This window comes from Dasypus novemcinctus, chromosome 1, assembly GCF_030445035.2.
Source record: "Dasypus novemcinctus isolate mDasNov1 chromosome 1, mDasNov1.1.hap2, whole genome shotgun sequence".
Taxonomy (NCBI): Eukaryota; Metazoa; Chordata; class Mammalia; order Cingulata; family Dasypodidae; genus Dasypus; species Dasypus novemcinctus.
In genome coordinates this window covers 157,342,813-157,367,601 of record NC_080673.1, presented here as the reverse complement: position 1 = coordinate 157,367,601, position 24,789 = coordinate 157,342,813, and the positions used below count along the sequence as shown (strand labels likewise).

Genomic DNA, 24,789 nt, shown 5'->3' with positions numbered 1-24,789 from the left:
CCTTGGCTCTACTGTTTTACTAAATATTTCTCTGAATAAGTAATTGAAATGTCCTTAGTTTTAGTCTCCATGTCCATAAAATAGGGATATTGAGGACGACCCTACCTTCTTCTCAGAGTTGTTAGGAGGACCAAAAATACAAATATGAAAGGTCTCTATCAACTATACAGCACTATATAAATATAAAATTGCAGCTATTATTAAGCTTTACCTCTGTGGCAGACAGATGGACACTTATGGTTCCTACATCCTAAAGTCCGTCCACAGTTTTGATCACAAGGTGGACAGTTTCCAGGGCAACACTGAAGAGAAAGCAATATATAAAGAACAGGTCATTTGAAAATGATTTCACAATATGAATGTTATTAGTAGTTATTCACAGACTTTATGGAAAGCAAAAGATTATTTTCAACACAAGAATAAAATATTAAAGAATATCAATATTCTTATGATAAAGAGATGCACTGTATTAAGATTTATAAATTTAAACAGACAATCTAATTTAATCAAATCAACCTAAATTTTCTTGACCTTTAATTATTCTGATTTAATAAAATTCCCATAAAATAATTCATTTATGTTTTCTATGCAGAGATTGACAACATTAGCAAAAGGAATAGATCTGGTCAAACTCCATAGGCAATTCAGGCACACAATTAGTCTGGCTAATTTTTTATTTTAATTAAAATAAAATCCGTTCAATATATAGTTTAATTTAGCAGTTTTTTCAAACTATGGATCAAAGATTAAGAGAGAAGCTACTTGATTCCAGCTTTATTTTTACTTTCCTGATTTCCATCTGTCTGTGAGAAATATAGCTGTCTATGACTTTTCCCAATGAAAAGAGGGCTACTACTTAAAGTCCACTTTGCCATTCTAACCCCTGCCTTGATGTCTCACATATACAAACTCTAGATAGGAAATAAAAGCTACAATTGTGTTAAAGAAATTTGGCTTATGACTTAGACAGGAACAAGTGTCATTGTATAAAAATAGCTCAAAGTGCAATAAACATTATTGAAAAGCAGTTAAAAGTAAAAACTCATCATTCAATTAAATATTTACTGGGTAATACTATGTGCCTATCATTTTGCCAATGACAGTGTGTAAAAAGAATATGTGGTCCATGCCTTGAACATGCAGAAGAGAACTTCTGCTTCTGTCCATGACAGAATAACAAAAATCAGATTTACCCGTCTGCCTTAAACAACTAGAAAAGCAGACAGAACATATGAAACAAAAATTTTCAGACACTGTACAATTAGGCGGCAGAGGACAATAATCCCTAAGAGAAGGAACACAAACAAGTACTACAATGGCGCCAGCACAAACCTGGAGGTTTTCAGACTGCAGCAGAGGAAGGAAAATCAGAATCTGGTAGTCTTGCTAAATTGAGGGACAAAACTTATAGTTCAGAGATGCCAGTGTGGCTAAAATTTGTGGAAAGAAGGTGGCTGTACAGAGAAAGAGCTGGAGAACTACTCTCTGAGTCTTTGGCTGAGTACTGGTCTGTACGTGTGTGAGAGGAAACTACCCAAAACCCAAGAAGATTCAGGCGAAACAATCTAGAGGGTTTATATAGTTCTGCGAACAATTTGTGTTCCCATTAGTCAAAGTGGAAGGACCTAAAACTCAGACATCAAGTAAAGTACTCAGAAAAGTTACTGCCTCAGTAGTGGGGCCAAATTAGCCCTAGATAAAAGGCTACTCTAAGGCTACCAAAAAAGGACAAAAACCTCTAAAGCATTAAAGTGTTTCCAAGTAACTTAACTTTGCTCCAAAACAAAGACCAAAAATATTTTTTTATTTTAAAAAAAGTACCCAAAAATGTAAAGTTTACAATATCCAGAAACCAATCAAACATTACTCAGAAGTCAAAGAAGCAAGAAAATATGACCCGTACAGAGGAGAAAAATCAATCAGTACAAGCAGCCTCAGAAACAACAGATGAGTGACTTCTGGAAAGACGGTGGACTAGAAAGACACGGGACTCTCTTATCGTCCAGAAAAATAACTAGAGGATAGGCTGAAATGGCCTGGAAAAGATCTTCTAGCTTTTAGGACACCAGGCAAAGGCTGGACACCGCCCAGAAGAGAGAGGGACAAAGGAGGGGAATCACAATGGCAAAATTGTGAGTTGAAACTGGCGGCTGCTACAGCCAACACCCTCCCCCACACGAAAGACACTTTAGAATTCTCAGGCCTCTGAGCTGGCTACAGACAAAGGTCCCCAGGGATCTACCACCCCAGGAAAGGGGAGAGAGAAGGACATAGCATATGGCTGACTCAGCTTCTGACCCACACATTTGGTCTGTTGTGTCTCACCAGCCCTTCTAGGACAGGTAGGACTGTGCCTTGTTTGCCCTGGGAACCAGCATAGGACTGGAGAGATCCAACTCTCTCAATCGCCCTCTTTTCTAACCGAACTGATTAGTGAGGACACACCTCCCCAGGAAAGGGAGGAGAAAGGGACATAGCCTAAGCCTGACTCACAAATTTAGTCTGCTGTGTCCCACAAGCCCTTCCAGGCCAGGTGGGACTGTGCCATTGCTTGCCTTGGGAGCTGACAAGGGAATAAAGAGATCCAACCCTCCCAATCTCCTCTCTACTAACCAGGACTGACTATTGAGGATGGAGAGGACAGGGGAATTATTTCCTACTCAGGAAAAAGGAAGGGGTTGCCAGAGAAGGCTGGAGAAGTGTTTCAGAAAGTTTGAATTACAATGCTCTTAGTATCCAGGCAGGAACCTCTATCACACTGATCCAGTCTGTGTTGCAGCAAACACACACTGACCAGGCACTGAACTGAGAGGGCTGCCAAAGAGCACCATCTGCTGGCAAACCAAGTAAGAGCATGAGAGAATATTAAAACTAAACTAGAGAGGCTTCTTCCAGCCTTCAGAGCCTCCCACCCAAAGACCCTGGGAAGCGGGTCTGTACCCATTATGGGTCCAGAGCCCAGTTTTGAGCAACTAACAGGGAAAATCCTAGTGATCCAGGTTGAACCAAGAATCAAAGAGCAGCAGTAACACACAGACTCTCACCACTAAATCCCTATGAAAGAGAAAGAAACTGAGGATCTTAGTAAACTACCATCCCAATCAGATGTCTCAGCAAAACATTATGAGCCATACTAAGAAAATGGAAGGCATGCCCATGAAAAGGATGCTGAATTTGAGATAACTAATCAAAAAGATGCACACAAATTTCCAAAATCAAATTGAGTTGAAAAACAACATGCTAAAGAGATAACAACATCAAGAAGACATTGAACAAGCACAAAGAAGACTTTCAAATCCTGAATAAAAAAGTAACAGAGCTCATGGGAACGAAAGTCACAACAGGTGAGATCAAAAACACATTAGAGGCATACAACAGCAGATTCGATATGATATAAGAAAGAATAAGTGATACTGAAGACAGAACAGCTGAAATTGAAGAAAGAACAGAAGAGAGAAAAGAAGGAAAAAATTAAGCAGGGGCTCAAGGAGTTGAATGACAACACAAAATGTGACAACATATGCATCATGGGAGTTCCAGAAGGAGAAGAGAAGAGAAAAGGGGCAGAAAGAGTATTTCAGGAAATAAAAGCTGGAAATTTCCTAACTCTCATGAAAGAAATGAACTTATATGTCTAAGACATGCACTCTATCCTAATCAGAATAAATGTGAATAGGCTTACTCCAAGACACATATTACTAAGAATGTCAAATGTCAAAGATAAAGAGAAAATTCTGGTAAGTAGATGTGGCTCAACCAGTTGGGCAACTACCTACCATATGACAATCCCATGTTTGGGCCCTGGTGCCTTCTAAAGAAGACGAGCAGACACCGCGACCCACCACAAGGATCTAGATGCTGCAACCCGCCGCAATGAGCAGACGCCTAAAAGAACAGATGCCACAAGCCAGGAGACACCGCAGCCCGAGGGGAGTGGATGTGGCTCAGGCCATTGGGTACCCCCTTCCCATGTGGGAGGTCCTGGGTTCGGTTTCTGGAGCCTCCTGGAGAAGGCGAGCAAAACCAATGAGCATACAGATGAAAGAATCATCTGTGAGAAGGGGAGATTTTTAAAAAATTAATCTTTAAAAAAAGGGATAAAAAAATTTTTTTTAATTTAAAAAAAGACAAAATTCTGCGAGCAGCAAGGGAGAAGCAAACCATCACATACAAGGGACACCCAGCAAGACTTAGTGTGGATTTCTCATTAGAAACCATGGAGGTGAGAAGACAGTGGTATGATACAATTAGAATACTAAAAGAGATGAACTGTCTGCTGAGAATTCTTCACTCAGCAAAACTGTCCTTCAAAATAAAGATGGGTATTAAATATTCACAAACAAACAGAAACTAAGAGAGTTCATAGAAAAGAATCTAACTTTGCAGGAAATATTAAAGGAAGCCGTAAAGCCTGAAAGAAGAAGACAGGTGAGAGAGGTTTGGAGGAGAGTATAAGAACAGCAAAAAGGATAACCAAAAGAGTGAAAAAACGAAAATATGATAAGACATATGAAAACCAAGGAATAATATCATGGAAGTAAATGATGCATTTACAGTAATATCATTGAAAGTGAATGGATTAAACTCACCAATCAAAACATATAGGCTGACAAAATGGATTAAAAAACATGAGCCATCCATATGCTGCTTAAAAAAGACTAACCATAGACTCAGGTATACAAATTGGCTGAAAGTGAAAGGTTGGAAAAAGATACTCCATGCAAATAGTAACCAAAAAGAGCAGGGATAGCTATACTAATATCAGACAAAACAGACTTTAAATGCAAAAAAGTTGTAAGAGATTCAGAAGACCATCATGTATTAATAAAAGGGACATCTACCAGGAAGATATACCAGTCATAAATATTTATTCACCTAACCAGGGTGCCCCTAAATACATGAGGCAAACGCTGGAAAATCTGGAGAAAGGGACATCTCTACAATAATCATTGGAGACTTGACAATACACCACTCACATCATCAGCTAAAACAACTAGACAGAAGATCAACAAGGAAACAGAATTTGAACAAAATGATAAATGAGTTAGACTTAATAGATATCTACAGAATGGTGCATCCAAACTCAGTGGGTTATACCTTTTTCTCAAGTGTCCATGGATCTTTGTTCAGGATAGACCACATGTTAGGATACAATGCAGTTTTCAATAAACAAGATTGAAATTATGCAAAAAACCTCCTCAGATCATAATGGAATGAAAATAGAAATCAAATAATAGATAGGAAAAAGGTAAATTCACAAACGTGTGGAGGCTGAACAACTCACCCCTAAATAATCAGTGATGCAAAGAAGAAATTCCAAGTGAAATCAGTAAATATATTGAGACAAATGAAAACGAGAACACAACTTACCAAAACTTACAGATACACTGAAGGAAATCTTGAGAGGGAAGTTTATAGTCCTAAATGTCCATATTAAATAAGAAGAAAAGAGCTAAACTCAAAGATTTAACTGAACAACTAGAGAAACTAGAAAAAGAACAGCAAACCAATCCCAAAGCAAGCAAAAGACATAATAAAGATTAGATCAGAAATAAATGAAATTGAGAACAAAAAAAAAAAAAAAGAGAAAATCATCAAAAACAAAAGCTGGTTTCTTTGAGAAGATCAATAAAATTGACAAACCTCTAGCTAGAGAAAAAGAGAGAAGATGCAAATAAATACAATCAGACATGAAAGAGGGAAGTTGAGACTGGCCCCACAGAAATAAAAAGGATCATAAGAAGATATTATCAGAAACTGTATGCCAACTAGACAACCTAGATGAAATGGAAAAATTTCTTGAAATGAACAAACAACCTACAATAACTCTACAAGAAATACAGTAATTTAACATACCAATCACATTTACAAAGATGGAATCTGTCATCAAAAATTTCCCAACAAAGAAAAGTCCAGGACCAGATGGCTTCACAGGTAAATTCCACCAAACATTTGAAAAGAACTAATACCAATCCTTTTTAACTCGTCTGAAAAATTGAGCTGGAGGGGAAATTACACAACACAGTTTATGAAGCTGTGGCAGTTTGGTATTGTTTGTGAATTCCAAAATAGATACTGAATTGTGTCTGCAAACTCGTCTGTCCTCTGGGCATATTAGATCATATTAGATTCAGAGGTTTCACTTTTGCTTTTTTGTGTGTGTGTGTGATTATGGATTTATTTTATTTTATTTTTTTAAAAGATTACATTAAAAAAATACGAGGTCCCATTCAACCCCACCGCCCCCACCCCCCACTCCCCCCACAGCAACACTCTCTCCCATCATCATGACACATCCATTGCACCTGGTAAGTTCATCTCTGAGCATCACTGCACCTCATAGTTAATGGTCCACATCATAGCCCACACTCTCCCACGTTCCATCCAGTGGACCCTGGGGGGGTCTACAATGTCCTACAATTGTCCGTGAAGCACCACCCAGGACAACTCCACGTCCCGAAAACGCCTCCACATCTCATCTCTTCCTCCCTTTCCCCAAACACTTTTGCTTTATTAAATCAAGACTAGGGCTTTTATATGACCATGTAGCTAGGCAACTTGGCTTGAGTCCCTGCCCTGCCCCTGCCCATCCGTGAGATATAAAAATGGATGCTCAAAGACAGGGAAGTAAATCCAAGGAGAACGAGAACACAGAGAGTCTAGTTCTGGAGCCCCAGGGAGAGAGCCAAGCCATTCACCTGATACTTTGTAACTGAAGAGACCAGAGCCCTGAGCAGCTGAGAATGCCTAGAAAGAAACAAACCCCAGGGAGAGAAACAAGATGAGATCAGAAGAACCACAGAGTCTTAGGAGGAAGAGGAAGGCTGAACTCTCAAGAGAGACCAGCAGCAATCTTGCTCCAACACATGGCAACAGACTTTGGTAAAGGAAGTAACTTACTCATTATGGCCTAGTGACTATAAGCTTCTACCCTAAATAAATACCCTTTATAAAAGCCAACAGATATCTGGTACTTTGCATCAGTACCCCTTTGGCTGACTAATACAGAAGCCAACATCACCCTAATTCCAAAGCCAGATAAAGACACTACAAGAAAAGAAAATTACCGCCTAATCTATCTAATGAACATAGATGCAAAAATTCTCAACAAAATATTTGCAAATCGAATCCAACAGCATATCAAAAGACTTACATATCATGACCAAGTGGGATTTATTCTTGGTATGCAAGGCTAGTTCACCATTAGAAAATCAATCAACGTAATACATGACATTAACAAATTGAATCAATCAATGCAGAAAAGGCATTCGACAAAATCCAGCATTCTATCTTAATAGAAACATTTTGAGAGGTAGAATAGAGAGAAAATTCCTCAATATGATAAAAGGCATATATGAAAAACCCACAGCCAACTCATGCTCAAAGGGGAAAGGTTGAAAGCTTCCCCTCTAAGATTGGGAACAAGACAAGGATGCCCACTGTCAGCCTTGTTAGTCAACATTGTACTAGAAGTTCTACCTGGAGCAATTAAACCAAAAAAAAAAAAAAAAAAAAAAATTAAAGGCATCCAAATAGGAAAAAAAGAAGTAAAACTCTCATTATTTACAGAAGACATGATCCTGTATTTAGAAAATTCTGAAATGTCTACAACAAAGCTACTTGAGCTAATAAATGAGTTCAGAAAAGTAGCAGGATACAGGATCAGCATGCAAAAATCAGTAATATTTTTGTACAATCTGAACAATCTGAGGAGGAAATCAGGGGGAAAAGTCCATTTACAATAGCAACAAAAGACTCAAATAACCAGGAATCAATTTAACCAAAGAAGTACAGGACCTATATGTAGAAAACTACAAAACAATGCTAAAAGAAATCGATAAAGACCTAAATAAATGGAAAGACATTCCATGTTCATGGATTGGAAAACTAAATATTGTGAAGAAGTCAATCCTACCAAAACTGATTTATAGATTCAATACAATGCCAATCAAAACTCCAACAGCCTACTTTACAGAAACAGAAAAAGCAATTATCAAATTAATTTGGAAGGGAAAGTGCACCCAAATAGCCAAAAGCATTCTAAAAGAGGAGAGAGGCATGAACGGAATTTCACTGCCTGACCCCAGAACGTATTACAAAGCTACAGTGGTCAAAACAGCATGGTACTGGCATAAAGACAGACACACTGATCAGTGGAATAGAATTGACAGTCCAGAAATAAACCCTCACCTCTAGGGTCAACTGGTTTTTGACAAACCTACCAGTCCAATTAATGGGACAAAACAGTCACTTCAACAAATGGTGTTGGGAGAACTGGATATCTATAACCAAAAGAATGAAAGAGAACCCCTATCTCACTCCCTATATAAGAATCAACTCAAAATGGATCAAAGACCTAAATATAAAACCCAGGATCATTAAAACTACTAGAAGGAAATGAAGGGAAACACCTTAAAGACCTTGTGGTAGGTTGTAGTTTCTTGGGCCTTACATCCAAAGCACATACAACAAAAGAAAAAATAGATAAATGGAACTCCCTCAAAATTTAACACTTTTGCACCCCACAGGATTTTGTCAAAAGGGTGAAAAGGCAGTGACTCACTGGGAGAAAATATTTGGAAACCACATGTCCAATAAGGATTTAATATCAATGATATAAAGAGATGTTACAACTCAGCAATAAAAGGACAAACAACCTAATTAAAAAATGGGCAAAAGACATGAATAGACAATTATCCCAAGAAGAAATACAAATGGCAAAAACCATGAAAAATGCTCAACATCATTAATGATTAGGGAAATGCAAATCAAAACTATAATGAGAGATTATTTCACATCTATCAGAATGCCCACTATTTAAAGACAGAGAACTACAAGTGTTGGAGAGGATGTAGAGAGACAAGAACATTTTCTGTTGGTGGGAATGCAGAATGGTACAGTCACCGTGGACTATTTGACAGTTCCTAAAGAACACAGATTTGCCACATGACCCTGCAATATCACTACTGGGCAGTGACATGAATAGACATCTGCACACTATGTTCATAGTGGCATTATTCACAATTGCCAAAAGTTCGAAACCACCCAGGTGTCCATCAACCAATGAATGGATAAACAAACTGTGGTGTATTCACACAATGTAACATTACGCAGCTGTAAGAAGGAATGAAATCATAAAGTATATGATAACATGGATGAACCTAGAGGATATTATGTTCAGTGAAGCAAGACAGACACAAAAGAACAAATGCTGTATGACTGCATTACTATGAACCATATATATGGTGTAACATATTGTATGATTCCATTAATATAAAATGTAAATATAAATCCATTTATAAAGAGGAAACTTGATTAGTGGTTATGTAGGGCTGGGGAAGGCATACTAAGCTATGTGGAGCTTTTCTTTTTGCGTAATGAAATTCTAAAATTTTTTGTGATGAATGCACAACACTGTAATTAACTAAAAGCCATTGATTACACACTTTAGACAGATTGTATGGTATGTGAATATATCTCAATAAAACTGCTTAATAATTAAATAAATAAATAATTGTGCAAGAATAGCCAGAAATCACAGCTAAGTACAGCAGGGGAAATAGAGAGACTAAGAGGTGAAGAATTTTCTTGTTTGTCTGTTTTTTGTTTTTTATCATTATTATTGAGATAATGAAAATGCTCTAATGATTGAAGTGATGAATGCATAACTATGTGATCATGTCAAATACCACTTTGTATACTTTGGATGAACTGTATGCTTTATTAAAAAGTATCCATTTTTTAAAAAAGAAATGACAGATGACAGAATTTATAGAAAAAGGCATTATAAAAGAATTACATCTATATATTCAAATAGAGAAAAGCATGAGCAAGCTAAGGAGAGTCATGGAAAATATGAAAAACCCAAATCAAACTTGTAAAAATGAAAATATACAATGTCGGAGAAGAAAATACACTGAAGAGGACAAAAAGCAAATTGGGCAATGCAGAAGAAATTTAGTGAACTTTAAGACAAAGCTATAGAAAGTATCTAAAATAAAATGAGACTAAAAGTAAATTGAGAGTCCATAAACTGGGAATTCAAGCAGTATAAGAGACACATAATTAGAGTCTCAGAAGGCAATGGATGGAAGAAACAAAAAACATTTGGAGAAATAAAGGTGGAAAATTTTACAAATCTGATAGAAATTATGAACACGCAGACCCAAGAAGCTCAACAAAAGCCAGGCTAAAGAAACAAAGAAAACTACATCAGGGGGAGAGTGTAAACTACAATGTAAACCATTATCCATGTGGTGTAGCAGTGCTCCAAAATGTATTCACCAAATGCAATGAATTGTCCCACAATGATAAAAGAGGTTGTTGATGTGGAAAGAGTGGGGTGAGCAGTGTGGGGGGTATACGGAGACCTCTTATATTTTTTGAATGTAACATTTTTTTTAAAAATAGAGAAAAAAAAAAGCTACATCAAGAAACATCATAAACAAAGGAGATTGTGGGAAGATGGCAGAGTAGAGAAGAGCAAGACTGAGTCCTTTCTCCAGATAAACTGTTAAACAAGCCACAACTATCTGAAACAACTATTTTGAATCTCTGGAGGTCAGAAGAATACTGTATAGCATCCAGGGAAGTCATAGAAGAAGAGGCTGATAAATTATGGCAAAGAACAGTAAATTGCTCTCTCCAAACAGCAACTACTGGTACCCATCCCCCATTCTTGCAGCAGGCTGTTGTGGGATTCAGCCCCTGAACTGGTAATAGAAAGAAGTTACATAAAAACCCTCTTCCCCAAAACCACAATGGGCAAAGTCAATCACTGATGACAGCTTTTGATTAGAGACTTCAGATCAATGGAAGCCAGGCTCTGCAGATGGCCATTATTTCAACCCACCCTGGACAAAGGCCATAGCAGAAGAGACTTAAAGACACTAGGTTTCCTCAGGGCCATGTTAAACAGTTAGTTGTGGGGCTGCATTTGCTGGACAAGCCAAGAAACCTCAGCATTGAGTAGCCATAGAAGAAGATCTTCCTGATCCCATGCCTTGTGTACTTTGGAGCTGGTCTGAGTCCCTTCCATGGTCCCTGGCCCTGTTTCCACTGGGAAAGACCGACTTGGAAAAATTCTCTCCAGGCAAAAGTAGCTTGAGACAACAAAAAGAATGAAAGAAACTTTGAAAGTGGACAAACTAGGGCAAAGGATTTGCCTGCTTGAAATACCCAGGAGAAAGGTTTGTATCCTGGGAATGAGAGGGAACAAAAAAACAACTGTAAACATGGGAACTCCAAAACAGCTAACATGCAGAAGCCCAGGACAAGACACAGGCCCAGAAAGACATGAAAAGACATTACAGGACTCCCAGAAGGAGAAAAAGGAGAGACAGGGGCAGAAGGAATATTACAAGAAATAATGACAAAGAACTTCCCAAACTTAGCAAAAGACATGAGTATATATATCCAAGAAATACAGAAAATACCAAACAGGATAAACATGAAGAGAAAAACACCCTGTCATATTTGATAACACTATAGAATGCAAAGGACAAGGAGAGTTCTGAAAGCTGCAAGAGAAAAGCAATGTGATATGTACAAGGGAGTTTCAATTAGACTGTCAACCATCAGAAACCATGGAGGCAGGAAGGCAGTGTTTGAAATATTTAAACTACTGAAAGAAAACACCTACCAAGAATTTTATATCCAGCAAGACTTTCAAAAATGAGGAAGAGATTTAGACATTCCTAGACAAACAAAACTTGAGGGAGTTCATGACAACTAGGCCTGCCCTACAAGCCATGTTAAAGCTTTCAGACTTTTGAAACCTCTAAACAGAGATTCAAAACTGCATGAAGAAATCTACAGCAAACATAACCATTTGGGTAACTACAAATGTCAGAATTATTGTAGTGCATTGTTTGATTGTTTGGTCTGTAATAACACTTCTTAATCCCTACAGCTGCTAAAAATCAAAGGCATAAAAAGTAATGACAAATCTAAGGTTTTGGTCATATAATATACAAAGATATACGTGGTACCAAGAACAAAAAAAAAAAGGTGGGCAGTGGCTTGAGCACCTGCTTGCCATGTACAAGGTCCCCGGTTCAATCCCCAGAACATTCTTAAAAAAATTTTTTTTAAATGATGAGGGGCAAAGGATAAAAAGCTTATGTGTATCAAATCAAATATGATTGTTATATAGGATGTTACATTTTAACTCCATCATAAACACAAGGAAAAATGATGAAAAATATATCCAGATAGATAAGGCACCCAATATGGAACAACACAAAAAAGTCAAATAAATATAAATGTAGGCTTTAATGGAAGTAAGGGACAAAAGGGCATAAGACATACAAAGGCTAAACAGCAAAATGGCAGAGAAAAGTCCTGTATTATCAGTAGTGACTTGAAATGTAAATGGCTTAAACTCCCCAGTCAAAAGATAAAGATTGGCAGAATGGATTAAAAAGGCATGACCCAACTATATGTTGTCTGCAAGAAACTCACCTTAAATTCAAAGATACAAGTAGGTTCGAAAGTGAAAGGATGGAAAAAATATACCATGCAAGTCATAACTAACAGAGAGCAGGGATAGCTATACCAGTATCAGGTAAAATAGATGTTAAGTCAAAAACAGTCATAAGGGACAAAGATGGTCATGATAAAGTAATTAAGGGGCAATTCAACAAGATGCAACAATTATAAATATGTATGTGCCCCTAACAGCAGAGCCCCAAAATACATGAAGCAAATACTGAAAGATTTGAAGGGAGAAACTGATGGTTCTATATTAATTGTAGACTTTAATATACCACTTTCAATAATGGATAGAACATCTAGACAGAAGATCAATAAGGAAGTACAGGATTTGAATGATACACTAAACCAACATGACCTACAAACATATACAACACTTCACCAAACAAAAACAAAATGCATACTTCTTGAGTATACACATGCATCCTTCTCCAGGATTGACTATATGTTGAATCACAAAACAAAACTCAAATTTAAAAATATTGAAATCATACAACATATATTCTCTGACGACAATGGAATGAAGCCAGAAATTAACAGCAGAGGGAGAAAGGGAAAATTAACAAATATGTGGAAATTAAACAACACACTCTGTTGAGATGCAGCAAAGGCAGTGATTAGATGGAAATCTATAGCTCAAAATGCTTACATTAAAAAAGAAGGCTTCATATCAGAGACCTAACATCAAAACTGGAAAAACTAGAAAAAAGAAGAGCAAACTAAACCCCAAGCAAGCAGAAGGAAGAAAACAACAAAGAGATAAATGAAATGGAAAACAAAAGAGAAAATCAACAAACCCAAAAGTTGGTTCTTTGAAAATATCAATAAAATTGATCAACTTTTAGTTAGACTGATGAAGAAAAAGACAGAGGATAAAAATAAAGAGAATCATAAATGAAAAGGGGGATACTACTACCACCCCCACTGAAATAAAAAGGACTATAAGAGGATTCTATGAACAACTGTACACCAATAAATTATATAACTTACATGAAATGGACAAATTCTTATAAACACACAAACTACCTACACATTGACTCAGGAAGAAATAGAATGGATCAAAGACCTAAATAAAAGTGCCAGGACCATAAAACTCCTAGAAGAAAATGTAGGGAAGCATCTTGTGGTAGGAGGCAGTTTCTTAGACCTTACACACAAAGCATGAACAATGAAAGAAAAAATAAATAGAACTTCCTCAAAATTGAATGATTTTGTGCTTCAGAGGACTTTGTCCAGAAAATGAAAAAGCAACCTATTCAATAGGAGAAAATATCTTGAAACCACATATCCAATAAGGGTTTAATAGCCAGGCTATATAAAGAGATACTACAACTCAAAAAATGATTAAAAAGACAAACAACCCAATTGAAAAAAGGGGAAGGGAGCAAATGTGGCTCAAGCTGTTGGATGCTTGCTTCCCACATGGGAGGTCCCAGGTTCAGTTCCTGCTTCCTAAAAACAAAAAAACAAACAGCAAGCAAACAAACAAAAAGCCTAATACAGGGAAGCTGATGTGGTTCAGTGGTTCAGCTCTGGCTTCCCACATACAAGATCCCAGGTTCAATCCCTAGCCCCGGTACTTAAAAGAAAAAAGAAAGAAAGAGGGGCAAAAGAATTGAACAGACATTTCTCCAAGAAGGAAATGCAAATGGTTAAAAAGCACATGAAAAGATGTTGAACATCACTAGCTAATAAGGAAGTGCTCAAAACCACAATGAGGTATCATTTTTCAAAAAATGATGAAAAATTTGTCCACCATTTAAAAAAAACAAAAACTACAAGTGTTGGAGAGGATGTGGAGAAAAAGGAGCATTTATGCACTGTTGGTGAGAATGTAGAATGGACACTGTAGAAGACAGTCTGGCAGTTCCTCAGGAAGCTAAAAACAGAACTGCCAAAAAACCCAGGAACCCCACTACTACATATATATTCAAAAGAACTGAAAGCAGGGATGCAAACAGACATTTATACATTGATGTTCACAGCAGTATTATTCATGATTGCCAACAGATGGAAACAATCCAAGTTTCCATCAACCAATGAATGGATAAATAAAATGTATCATATACATATGATGGAATATTATTCAGCTATAAAAAGGAATGAAGCCCTGATGCATGCAACAATGTGGACGAAACCTGCACGCATCATGTTGAGTGAAATAAGCCAGACACAAAAGGACAAATGTTCTATGAGCTCACTGACTTGAATTAATTAGAATAGGCAAACTCAGAGTCAGAATCTAGAGCACAGGTTACCAGGGAATGGGATGTGGGTAGGGAATGGGAAAATAAGGCTTAAAATGTACAGGATTCCTATTTGGAATAATGGAAATGTTTTGGTAATGGATGGTGGTAGCACAACATTGTGAATGTAATGAATAGCACTGAAATATATATCTGAATGTGATTAAAAGGGGGAAATGTCAAGAGTGTATACATGCTAAAATTAAACATTTTAAAAGAAAATTCATTGAACTACATTATACAAACAGTGAACCCTATAGATAATAGTTCAATTATTAAAATGTGCTATCATCAATTTTAACAGGTAGGTGGTTGTGGCTCAACTCATGGGACGTCCACCTACCATATAGGAGGTCCAGGGTTCGGTACCCAGGGCCTCCTGACCTGTATGGTGGGCTGGCCCACGCACAGTGCTGCTGCACACAGTAAGTGCCATGCCATGCAGGGTTGTCCCCTGCATAGAGGGGCCCTACGCGCAGGGGGTGCGCCCCACAGGGGGAGCCACCCCATGCAAAGGGAGCGCAGCCCACCGAGGAGTGGTGCTGTGCACACAGAGAGGTGATGCAGCAAGATGACGCAACAAAAAAAGTGACAGTTTCCTGGTGCCAAATGACAGGAGTGCAGGCAGACACGGAAGAGCACACAGTCAGTAGACACAGAGAGCAGACATTGGGGGGAAAGGGGAGAGAGATAAGTGGAATACATCTTTAAAAAAAAACCAAAAAAAGAAATTGTAACAAATGTTCCACACCAATGCAAGGTGTTTATAATAGAGTGGGAATCCTGCATTTTATGCATGATTGTTCCGTAAACCCAAAATTGCTCTAATAAAGAAAAAAAGTGATGCCAGGAATGAAAAGAAAAAAGAAACACCATAAACAAGTCACTGAAAACCAATGAAAAAGAGAAAAATCTAAAAAATCAGCCAGAGGAAAAAGACACATTATATAAAGAGGAAAAAAAACAGCAATCAAAGGACATTCTGTTGGAAAAACACTGAAACTAAAAGACAGTGCAGCAACATCCTTAAAGCATGGGAAAAACGTCAAACTAGAATTTTATAATAAAAATGTGTATTACAACCAAAGATTAAACAGAAACATTTTCAGACACAAATATTGAAAGGATTCACAACCAGCACTATAAGAAATGTTATAGAGAACCCTTCAGATAGAAGTTGATGGAAATCTGAATCAATACAAAAGAATGAAAAGCATCAAAAATAATAAATGAGGGTAAATATAAAAGACTTGTTTTTCCAATCTATAAGTTATACTTTTTTCAAACTTTAAAAGTTGTACTTTTAAAAAGTATAACTGACTGCTTAAAGCAAAATAAAAAACACTGTATTTGGAATTTATAAAATACATAAACACAAAATGTTTGAGAATCATATCACAAAGGTCACGAGAAAGGAAATAAAATTTTTTTAAGATTCTTATATAGCCTTAAGAAGTCTAAAGCAACTATCAAGAAACAGGGTGAAAGAGAATATAGCTAATAAGCAAATAAAAGAGGTAAAATGGAATCACTGAAAAATAATAAAAGAAAAAGAAGGAAGAAGAACAAAGAATAGATAGGCAAATAGAAAATAAATAGCAAGATGACAGATTGAAATCCAAACATATTAATAATCACATTGAATGTAAATGATCTCTGCCTGAATTAAAAGACAGTCAACTTGGATTACAAAAAAAAACCACCCAATACCCAATTAAATGCTGCCTACAAGAAATCTACTTTGAATATAAAGATATAAATAAGCTGAAAATAAAAGAATGAAAAATGATATACTGTATTAACACTAATCAAAAGAAAGCTGAAGAGCTATATTTCAGTAAGATCTAAGAACAGTAATCTTAAATCAGATAAAGAGGGATATTTCAAAATGATAAAAGGGACTCAAAAGAACTGCTATTCTATACTCAGCAAACTACCACAATCTTTCTTATATTGAATCAAGCTTCAACAAATAAGATTTGAACAAAAGAAGTTAAGCCTCAAAAAAATAAAAAGTTAATCCTCAATCAATGGACTATCACAACAACACTATAAAGAACATACAAAGTTCACTAAGAATCAAACTGAGAGGATAATGCACAGGGCAAGAAGTCTCCTGTCATTAAAAAATCCAAGCAATACAAGGAGGCCAGAAAAGCAACCTGCCATATCCTTGAAGGAATGGAAGGAGGAGACTGCCCATCTGCAGAGAAGATTTGTAAGTAGAACGCTGCACACCATGGAGGCCAGTGCCCATCCTCTGCTGAAGGCACAAGCTGCCTCAGGAGCTGTTCCGCAACTGGAAATGAAAGCTCCACTTCCCAAAAATGGGAGGAAGAGATGGTTGAGCACCAACTTCAGCTACTGATGAGTAAATTCAGTGGACTAAAGTATAATCTTGAGAACAGCTAAAGTTTGAGCCTGTCCAGGTCAGAAAGAGGTCAGTGGCCGCCATCTTAACTCCATGCCTGACACGAGGGGCAGCAGGGTGGACCGAAAATCACAGTGCTGGTGGGGACTGGCTTCTTTCCATCCAGGTCAGATTACAGCTCTAGCCTAGGCCCCAGTGCCGCCTCCAGCAGGGAGGAAGCTGCAGGGATCTGTGCTAGCCTCTCTGGGAAATTACCGGCCAAGCCGCGAAGGCCGGTGATTCTCCTACTCTGGCAGCTCAAGCTGCCCCAGGAGCTGTTCTGTGGCTGGAATTGGAAGCTTCATTTCCCAGAAACAAGAGAGGAGGAGACAGTTGGCTGCCGATTTCAGCTACTGATTGTAGACTCAGCTGGCTAAGGTATAACCCTGGGAACATCTGGGGTGTGAATATGCCCAAGTTGGAAAAAGGTCAGTGACCACCATTTTGATTCTGCCCCCGGCATGAGGGGAAGCCAGGCTGACAGAAAATCACAGTGATCGCAGGAACCATTTTCACCCAGATTGGCCTGAAGACCTAGCCTAGGCTCCAGCCCTGCCTCTGGCAGGGGAGAGACTGGCGGGCCCTGAACCAGCCTATACAGGTAACTACAGGTAACTTTGGCTGGCACAGACTGAAAATCCGAAGTCTATCCGGGCAACTGTGGTCATCTTGGACCCACACTGCATAGACTGCTGCCCATACCTGCAGCTCCATCCCCGCCCAAAGCAAGGGAGAAAGGGGTATGAAGTTTCATCAGTCTCTCTGGGCAACTACAGTCTAGGCCTGCATGACCTGGATTCTTCCACACAGCTGTGACTCTGTCCCTACCCCTTGGCAAAGGAGAAAGTTAGAAGAAGCTTCATTGGTCCCTGGAGCAATGAGGGCAGCTTGAGCCTGCACAGCTTATAGCACGAATTACACTCTTGATTCCTACTGCACAAACAACAAGGAGAAATGGCAGGAAGTCCTAAACTAAAGAGAAAAACTGCACCCAGAATAAATACTCTAGTAAGCCAGATGCCAAGACATCAATGAAAAATTACAATCCACACCAAGAAAGAGGAAGCTATGGCCCAGTTAAAGCAACAAGATAAGCCTCCAGATGACAAAAAGGAGTTGAAACAACTAATCATAGATGTTCAAACGAATCTTAATAAATTCAGTGAGATGGCTAAAGAGATTAAGGATATTAAGACACTGGATGAGCACAAAGAAGAATTTGAAAGCATACAAAGAAAAACAGCAGATCTTATGGGAATGAAAGGTGCAATAAATGAAATTTAAAAAACCATTGGAATCATATAACAGTAGATTGGAGGAGGCAGAAGAAAGGATTGGTGAGCTTGAAGAAATGGCCTCTGAAAGTGAACATACAAATGAACAGATGAAAAAAAGAATGGAAAAAATTGAACAAGGTTTCAGGGAACCAAATGATAGCAAAAGGCTTGCAAACACACATGTCATGGGTATCCCAGAAGGAGAAGAGAAGGGAAAAGGGGCAGAAGGAATATGTGAAGAAATAATGGTAGAAAATTTCCCATTCGTATTGAAGGACATAGATATCTGTGTCTAAGTAGCACAATGTACTCCTATCCAAAAAAATCCAAATCCAAATAGACCAACCACAAGACACATAATTATTAGAATGTCAAATGCCAAGGACAAAGAGAGAATTCTGAGAACAGCAAGAGAAAAGCAGTGCATAACATATAAGGGATACCCAATAAGATTAAGTGCTGATTTCTTACCAGAAACCATGGAGGCAAGAAGATAGTGGTCTGATATATTTAAGATGCTACAAGAGAAAAATTTCCAGCCAAGAATCTTATATCCAGCAAGACCTTATTTCAAAAATGAGGGCGAGATCAGAATCTTCACAGAAAAACAGAAACTGGAAAAAATCTAAGCAAGAGACCAGATTTTCAGGAAATACTAAAGGGTGTGCTAGAGCCTGAAAAGAAAAGACAGGAGAGAGGGGCCTGGAAGAGAGTCTAGAAATAAAGATTATATCAATAAAATTAACTAAAAGTATCAAAAGAGTGGTGAAAATAAAATATGACAGACAAAAGTCTAATAGTCAGGAATAAACTTAACCAATGACATAAAGCACTTGTATTCAAAAAACTGCAACTCAATGTTAAAAGAAGTCAAAAAAGGCCTAAATTACCGGAAAAACAATTCCATGCTCATAGAATGAAAGACTAAATACCATTAAGATATCAATTCTACTCAAATAGATATACAAACCTGATAAAAATTTCACCAGCATTAAAAAAAAAAATTGAAAACACGATCATCAAATTTATTTGGAAGGGTAAGGGGTCCTGAATAGCCAGAAATTTCATAAAAAGGAAAGCAAACCCTCATCTCCAGACTTTAAATCATATTACCTAGCTACAGTGGTAAAAACATCATGGTACTGGCATAAAGACAGACACAATAGATCAATGGAACCAAATTTATGGTTCAGAACCACACCCTCACATGTTTGGTCCAGTGATGTTTGACTAGCATGTCAAACCCACACAGCTCAGGGAGAACAGTCCATTCAACAAATGGCACTGAAAGAACTGGATATCCATAGCCGAAAGAAAGAAAGAGGACCCCTATCTCACACCTTATCCAAAAATTAACTCAAAATGGATCAAAAACCTAAAAATAAAAGCAAGAACCATTAAACTTCTAGAAGAAATTTAGGAAAATATCTTCAAGACCTGGTGGTAGGTGGTGGAATCTTAAAGGAGATAAGAGGAGGACTGGGATGGACTACTGATGTTTAATGTATGTAGAAATTTTAATTAGCTTTACTGTAAAAGTGTGGAAATGTATTGAGTAGATGGTAACACATAGTGAGTAACAGTTTATAAATGGGGATATGGCTGAAATGGTAGTCTGGGTATGTAAATGCCAATTGACAGAATGCTAGAGAATACTCTAGGAACTGAAAAGCACAGTAAACCAAGAGGAGAACTGTAGTTGATGGTATAGATGCAAGAGTGTCCTTTGTGAACTAGAGCAATTGTACATCACTACTGCAGGGTGCTGGGAATGTGGAGACGCATGGGAAAAATACAGCTGGAGTGACCTATGGACTGTGGTTAGTAGTAATAATATAATATACTTGCATCTAGGCAAAAGATGGACTGTGTTGATAGTGAGGCAGTATGGAAAATGTGAGCTAAATGGACACTATGGGCATGGTAACAATCACATATTATTATCTTATCTGTAGCAAATGTTCCACCATAGTGTGGTGTGTTGATGGAGGGGTATTGTTTGGGAATTCTGCACATGTGCCTGATTGTTTTATTAGTTTACAACTTCTGTCATAAAAAATATATTTAAAAAATAATAATAGGGTGGGTTGGGGGTAAAACACACCAAATATAAGATAAGGACTATGATTAGTAGTAAGATTTTGACAACATTCTTTCAAAATTTGTAACAAATGTCTCACGACAATGCAAGGTGTTGGTGGAGGGTTGATGTATGGGACCCCTGTATGATGTTATGCATGTTTGCTTTGTTTTTTTTAATTTTTATTTATTTATTTCCTCTTCCCTACCCGCCTCCCCCATGTTTTCTGCTCTCTGTATCCATTTGCTGTGTGTTCTTCTGTGACTGCTTCTGTCCTTATCAGCGGCACCAGGAATCTGTGTTTCTCTTTGTTGCGTCATCTTGTTATGTCAGCTCTCCGTGTGTGCGGCACCATTCCTGGACAGACTGCACTTTCTTTTGTGCTGAGCGTCTCTCCTTATGGGGCACATCCCTTGTGCGTGGGGCTCCCCTATGCAGGGAACACCCCTGCGTGGCACAGCACTCCTTGCGCGCATCAGCACTGCGCATGGGCCAGCTCCACACGGGTCAAGGGGGCCCGGGGTTTGAACCGCAGACCTCCCATGTGGTAGAAGGACGCCCTAACCACTGGACCAGGTCCGCTTCCCTGCATGTTTGCTTTGTAAGTTCACAACTTTCTCTATACACTTGTTTATGTATGTTGATATATAAATGATATAAAGATAATAATAATAGGGTTGTTTGGGGGGAAAAGACTTTGGTTAGTATTAATATTTTGACGAAATATTTTTAATCATTAGTTAAAAAGGTTTAACAACAATGCAAGTTATTGGTGGTAGGGTGAGTTATGAGAGTCCTGTATGATGTTATATGTTTGTTTTGTAAGTTCACAACTATTATTGTACACTTATTGTTTATATATATGCATGAATGATATACTTCAATAAATTAATTTTTTAAAAATTAGAAAAAAAAATCCCAGCAATACAATTTGGATTAGCCTATAATTATGTTATATAGGAAAATATATTTTATATAGGAATTAATCTAATATTTTACATGAAAAGAAAAAGGGTATGGCTGAACACTTGAGGAATAAGTCAAGGTGGTGCTTATTATAGGCCATAGAAAGAAAAATTCAAAAGAATTCTTTAGTCAGCTTATTACACATACCTTTCTTCTACATTGATGCTTTTGACAGTCACGTATCTTAACACACTTAGCTTCACACAGATAAGGTTTATGGCATGGCATTCGTTTCGTATGCTTTCCACAACGACAATGCTTTTCCACTTCCTGGAAGCATCAAATAAATGCTATTAAACCTTACTTTTGCTCATTTTATTTTTATTTTATTTTTTTCATATTGCAATTTCTATAGTTACCAAAAAAAAAAAAGAAATTTTAAATAGCAAATTTTCTTGAAAGACTACCAAAACCAAAGCTGACTTTCCTAAAATATTTGTTTATATCTTTGTTTCAAAAATGACTTCATGTGGATTTCCATTGTTAAATTTAATAGAAATCTGATATTATATGGTAAAAAAGCACTACAGATTAAAATTACATATACCTTGTTACAATCATATCAGCATGGGATGCACCTTGCCCTAAAACTGAGCCAGAAATATAAGGTCCACAACTGTGAAAATATTTTTCTTCTCTCAGTAAAGCAAGAAAATTTGAATATCTAGTAGGCTAATCTGTTGCCCTTATAATAGGGTCAAATACAAAATGACATATAACTTCGAAGTCTCAATAAGTCTAGGCATTCATATCTTTTCATAACTGCTCTGAAAGTCTGCAAACAACCCCCCCACCACATTATAAAAATGAAAATGTTTTAACTTTTAAAGAGCAAAACCAAACAAGAGGTAGTTTTTTATTTGATTGCTGACACACTCTCCTGCTTCTTCACAATAAATATTAGGTCATTAAACTCTTACACAGATCATGACATAGATGTTTATGAAAGTAGATAACGTAAAACAATCTCAGGGCAATCCCATTTGATACATTATGATAGGTAGCTCTTAAAATTAACGATTATAGGAGATGACTAACTTGTCTACATGTTTCACAGGGACCTCGGTGACAACGCTGTGAACATCTATGGATTCCACATTCAAGTACTTTGTCACAACTATCTCCACAAGTTGGTACATCTTCTGTACAAGGCAAAGAAAACTCTAAAAGCAGAAGACAAAAATCAATGTAAATTAGATATGCTACTATTAAGCACTGACAATGTGCCATATCCTTTAGTTACCTAAAGAATAAGTCCTTTTAGAGTATGAATTTTTGCATTCTCCAAATTACTGTAAAAAAAGTTTCACTGAAAATAACCTCTAATATTTATAAAGGAATTTATGCTTTTTAAAAAGAAGACAGATGACAAGGTTCTATCCTCATGAAACACATTTTTATGAGCTAAATAAATACTTCAGAAATAGTTTTAAAAATTCATAATATATAGAATTACTAAAAAGAATTTTCTCTTAACCTCACAGGATAAAAAGAAATGAAGGTAGATTTAATATATTACCAAACTCACCTTTAAAATAAACCTATTATAATGACAAGAATTAAAAATAATCTTATAAATATGTTTTCTGGTATCAGCAGATATCTAAGGAAGCAGACTCAAACTGTAATGCTAATGTATCTTTAACTCAAAGCAGTCAAAAATAAATTCACCTATAATCTAGTAACCTAACACACAATAATGGCAATAACTTATGATTATTAGGTTTCCTTTATGTGTTAGGTCCTATACTAAATTCTTAATGTGTGCTTCATCATTTAATTCTCACAATCTTATGAAGGAGTCCAATATTGTTCTCATTTAACTTGAGAAAACTGGTTCATGGATGTGGGATTTGAATACCTGATTCTAAAGTCTGAGTTCTTAACAACTGTGCTATATTTTGTCTCTCATCCAAATGTACAAAAATCTAATATCAAAGTTGTGCAATTACTGAAATTACATTATGAGCTCCCAGAGAAATCTAATTTAATTAAGAAATATGTTGTTGTTATTGATTTAATCCTCCTTGGTTAGTATGGTAATTAATCATTTCCCATGAAATATTTTTTTAAAAGTCTTACTTGATTTCTGACAAGGACAGAATCTTTTCCCAGATCGAGGGCATTCTCCACAAGCACCAACATGGCAAACCTGCTCACATGTATGATTACCACATGGCAGTGTTTTTCCACAGACCTAAAATAAAATGCAGTAAGAACTACTGAAGGATTCAGAGTTAATCATAAAGGGCTTTGTACAAGGCATAATTCATTTTTTTTTACCACAAAAATAACAATTTCTTCATATTCCTCATAATATTATGCTTTATATCTTACATGTTTCATATATATGCATTTTTCCTTATGCACCAAAGAGGATATTTTTTAAATATAATAAAGGAAAAAAGTACATGCCGCTTCATATGACCATTCATCAAAGCTGTCCAAATGACACTAAAACCATGCCAATTCTAGAATGAGCAACCTACAAAATAAATTCTACTTCCTCAAGGGGGAAGGAGGGAGGAGAGATGTTAATAGAAGAGAAAAAGAAGAGAAGGCAAGAGAGCTAGGAGAAAAGAAAATTATCCTTTCTGAATCAAAAACTCAACAAAATGCTGTTAATCTGAGGAAGAAAAAAAATCCCCTAGTATTTAAAATGACATTAATTGGTAAGTAGTTTCCTAAAAGATGAATATAATTCATCTGAGTTGCTTTTCTTTCTCTCCTTTCATCCAATTAAACCTAATTAGCATTTCTGCTTTCTAGGTGTTTATGCTTTCCATATTCTTTAATACCCAACCCTCAAAATATATATACACTTACCTGATCACAGTGCCACAGTGGACTTGCACAACTTCTTTCAGCTACTTGTTTGCCACAGACACACTTTTGTCTACTAACTCTTGGACAGGGCTGGCAATTTCCTAAAACCAGAATGATAAGTTAGGACCAGAACATTATTAAAGCAATTGAGATTACTTTGACTTGCCTAAAATGAGAACACGTAATAGATACCTGCATGACAAGGATTTTCACACTTATGTTGTCCACATAGCAACTTCCGCCCACACGGCAACTGACAAGACCATTCTTTGGCACTGCACCTACGAGGAATAGGTTTTGCTTTCTTACAGTAACACGTAGTTGTGACCATCTTTGGACAAGGAGGGCAGGGACCTAGAATCCAATGAAAAGACAAAAATATGAATCAGAAGTCAAAATTGAAACTGTCAATTCCTAATCCTGTCAGCAACTTCTAAAGCTTTCCTTACTGATACTTTAAAAGGCAATCACTTTCAATATTTTCTTAAGGCA

The 24,789-nt window shown here is 37.0% G+C and overlaps 1 protein-coding gene across 2 annotated transcripts in view; it reads right to left on the bottom strand.

The window, feature by feature from the left end:
• Window positions 1–24,789, bottom strand: part of NFXL1 (nuclear transcription factor, X-box binding like 1) — a 94,883-nt gene that overhangs the window by 52,675 nt on the left and 17,419 nt on the right. For both annotated transcript variants that reach the window (XM_058299029.1, XM_058299019.1), the window contains exons 7-12: window positions 24,490–24,651; window positions 24,298–24,398; window positions 23,554–23,668; window positions 22,510–22,634; window positions 21,619–21,741; window positions 212–302 (exon numbers count right to left, since the gene is read on the bottom strand). In XM_058299029.1, the coding sequence (XP_058155012.1) occupies window positions 212–302; window positions 21,619–21,741; window positions 22,510–22,634; window positions 23,554–23,668; window positions 24,298–24,398; window positions 24,490–24,651 (717 nt within the window). The remainder of the gene's footprint in view (window positions 1–211; window positions 303–21,618; window positions 21,742–22,509; window positions 22,635–23,553; window positions 23,669–24,297; window positions 24,399–24,489; window positions 24,652–24,789) is intronic.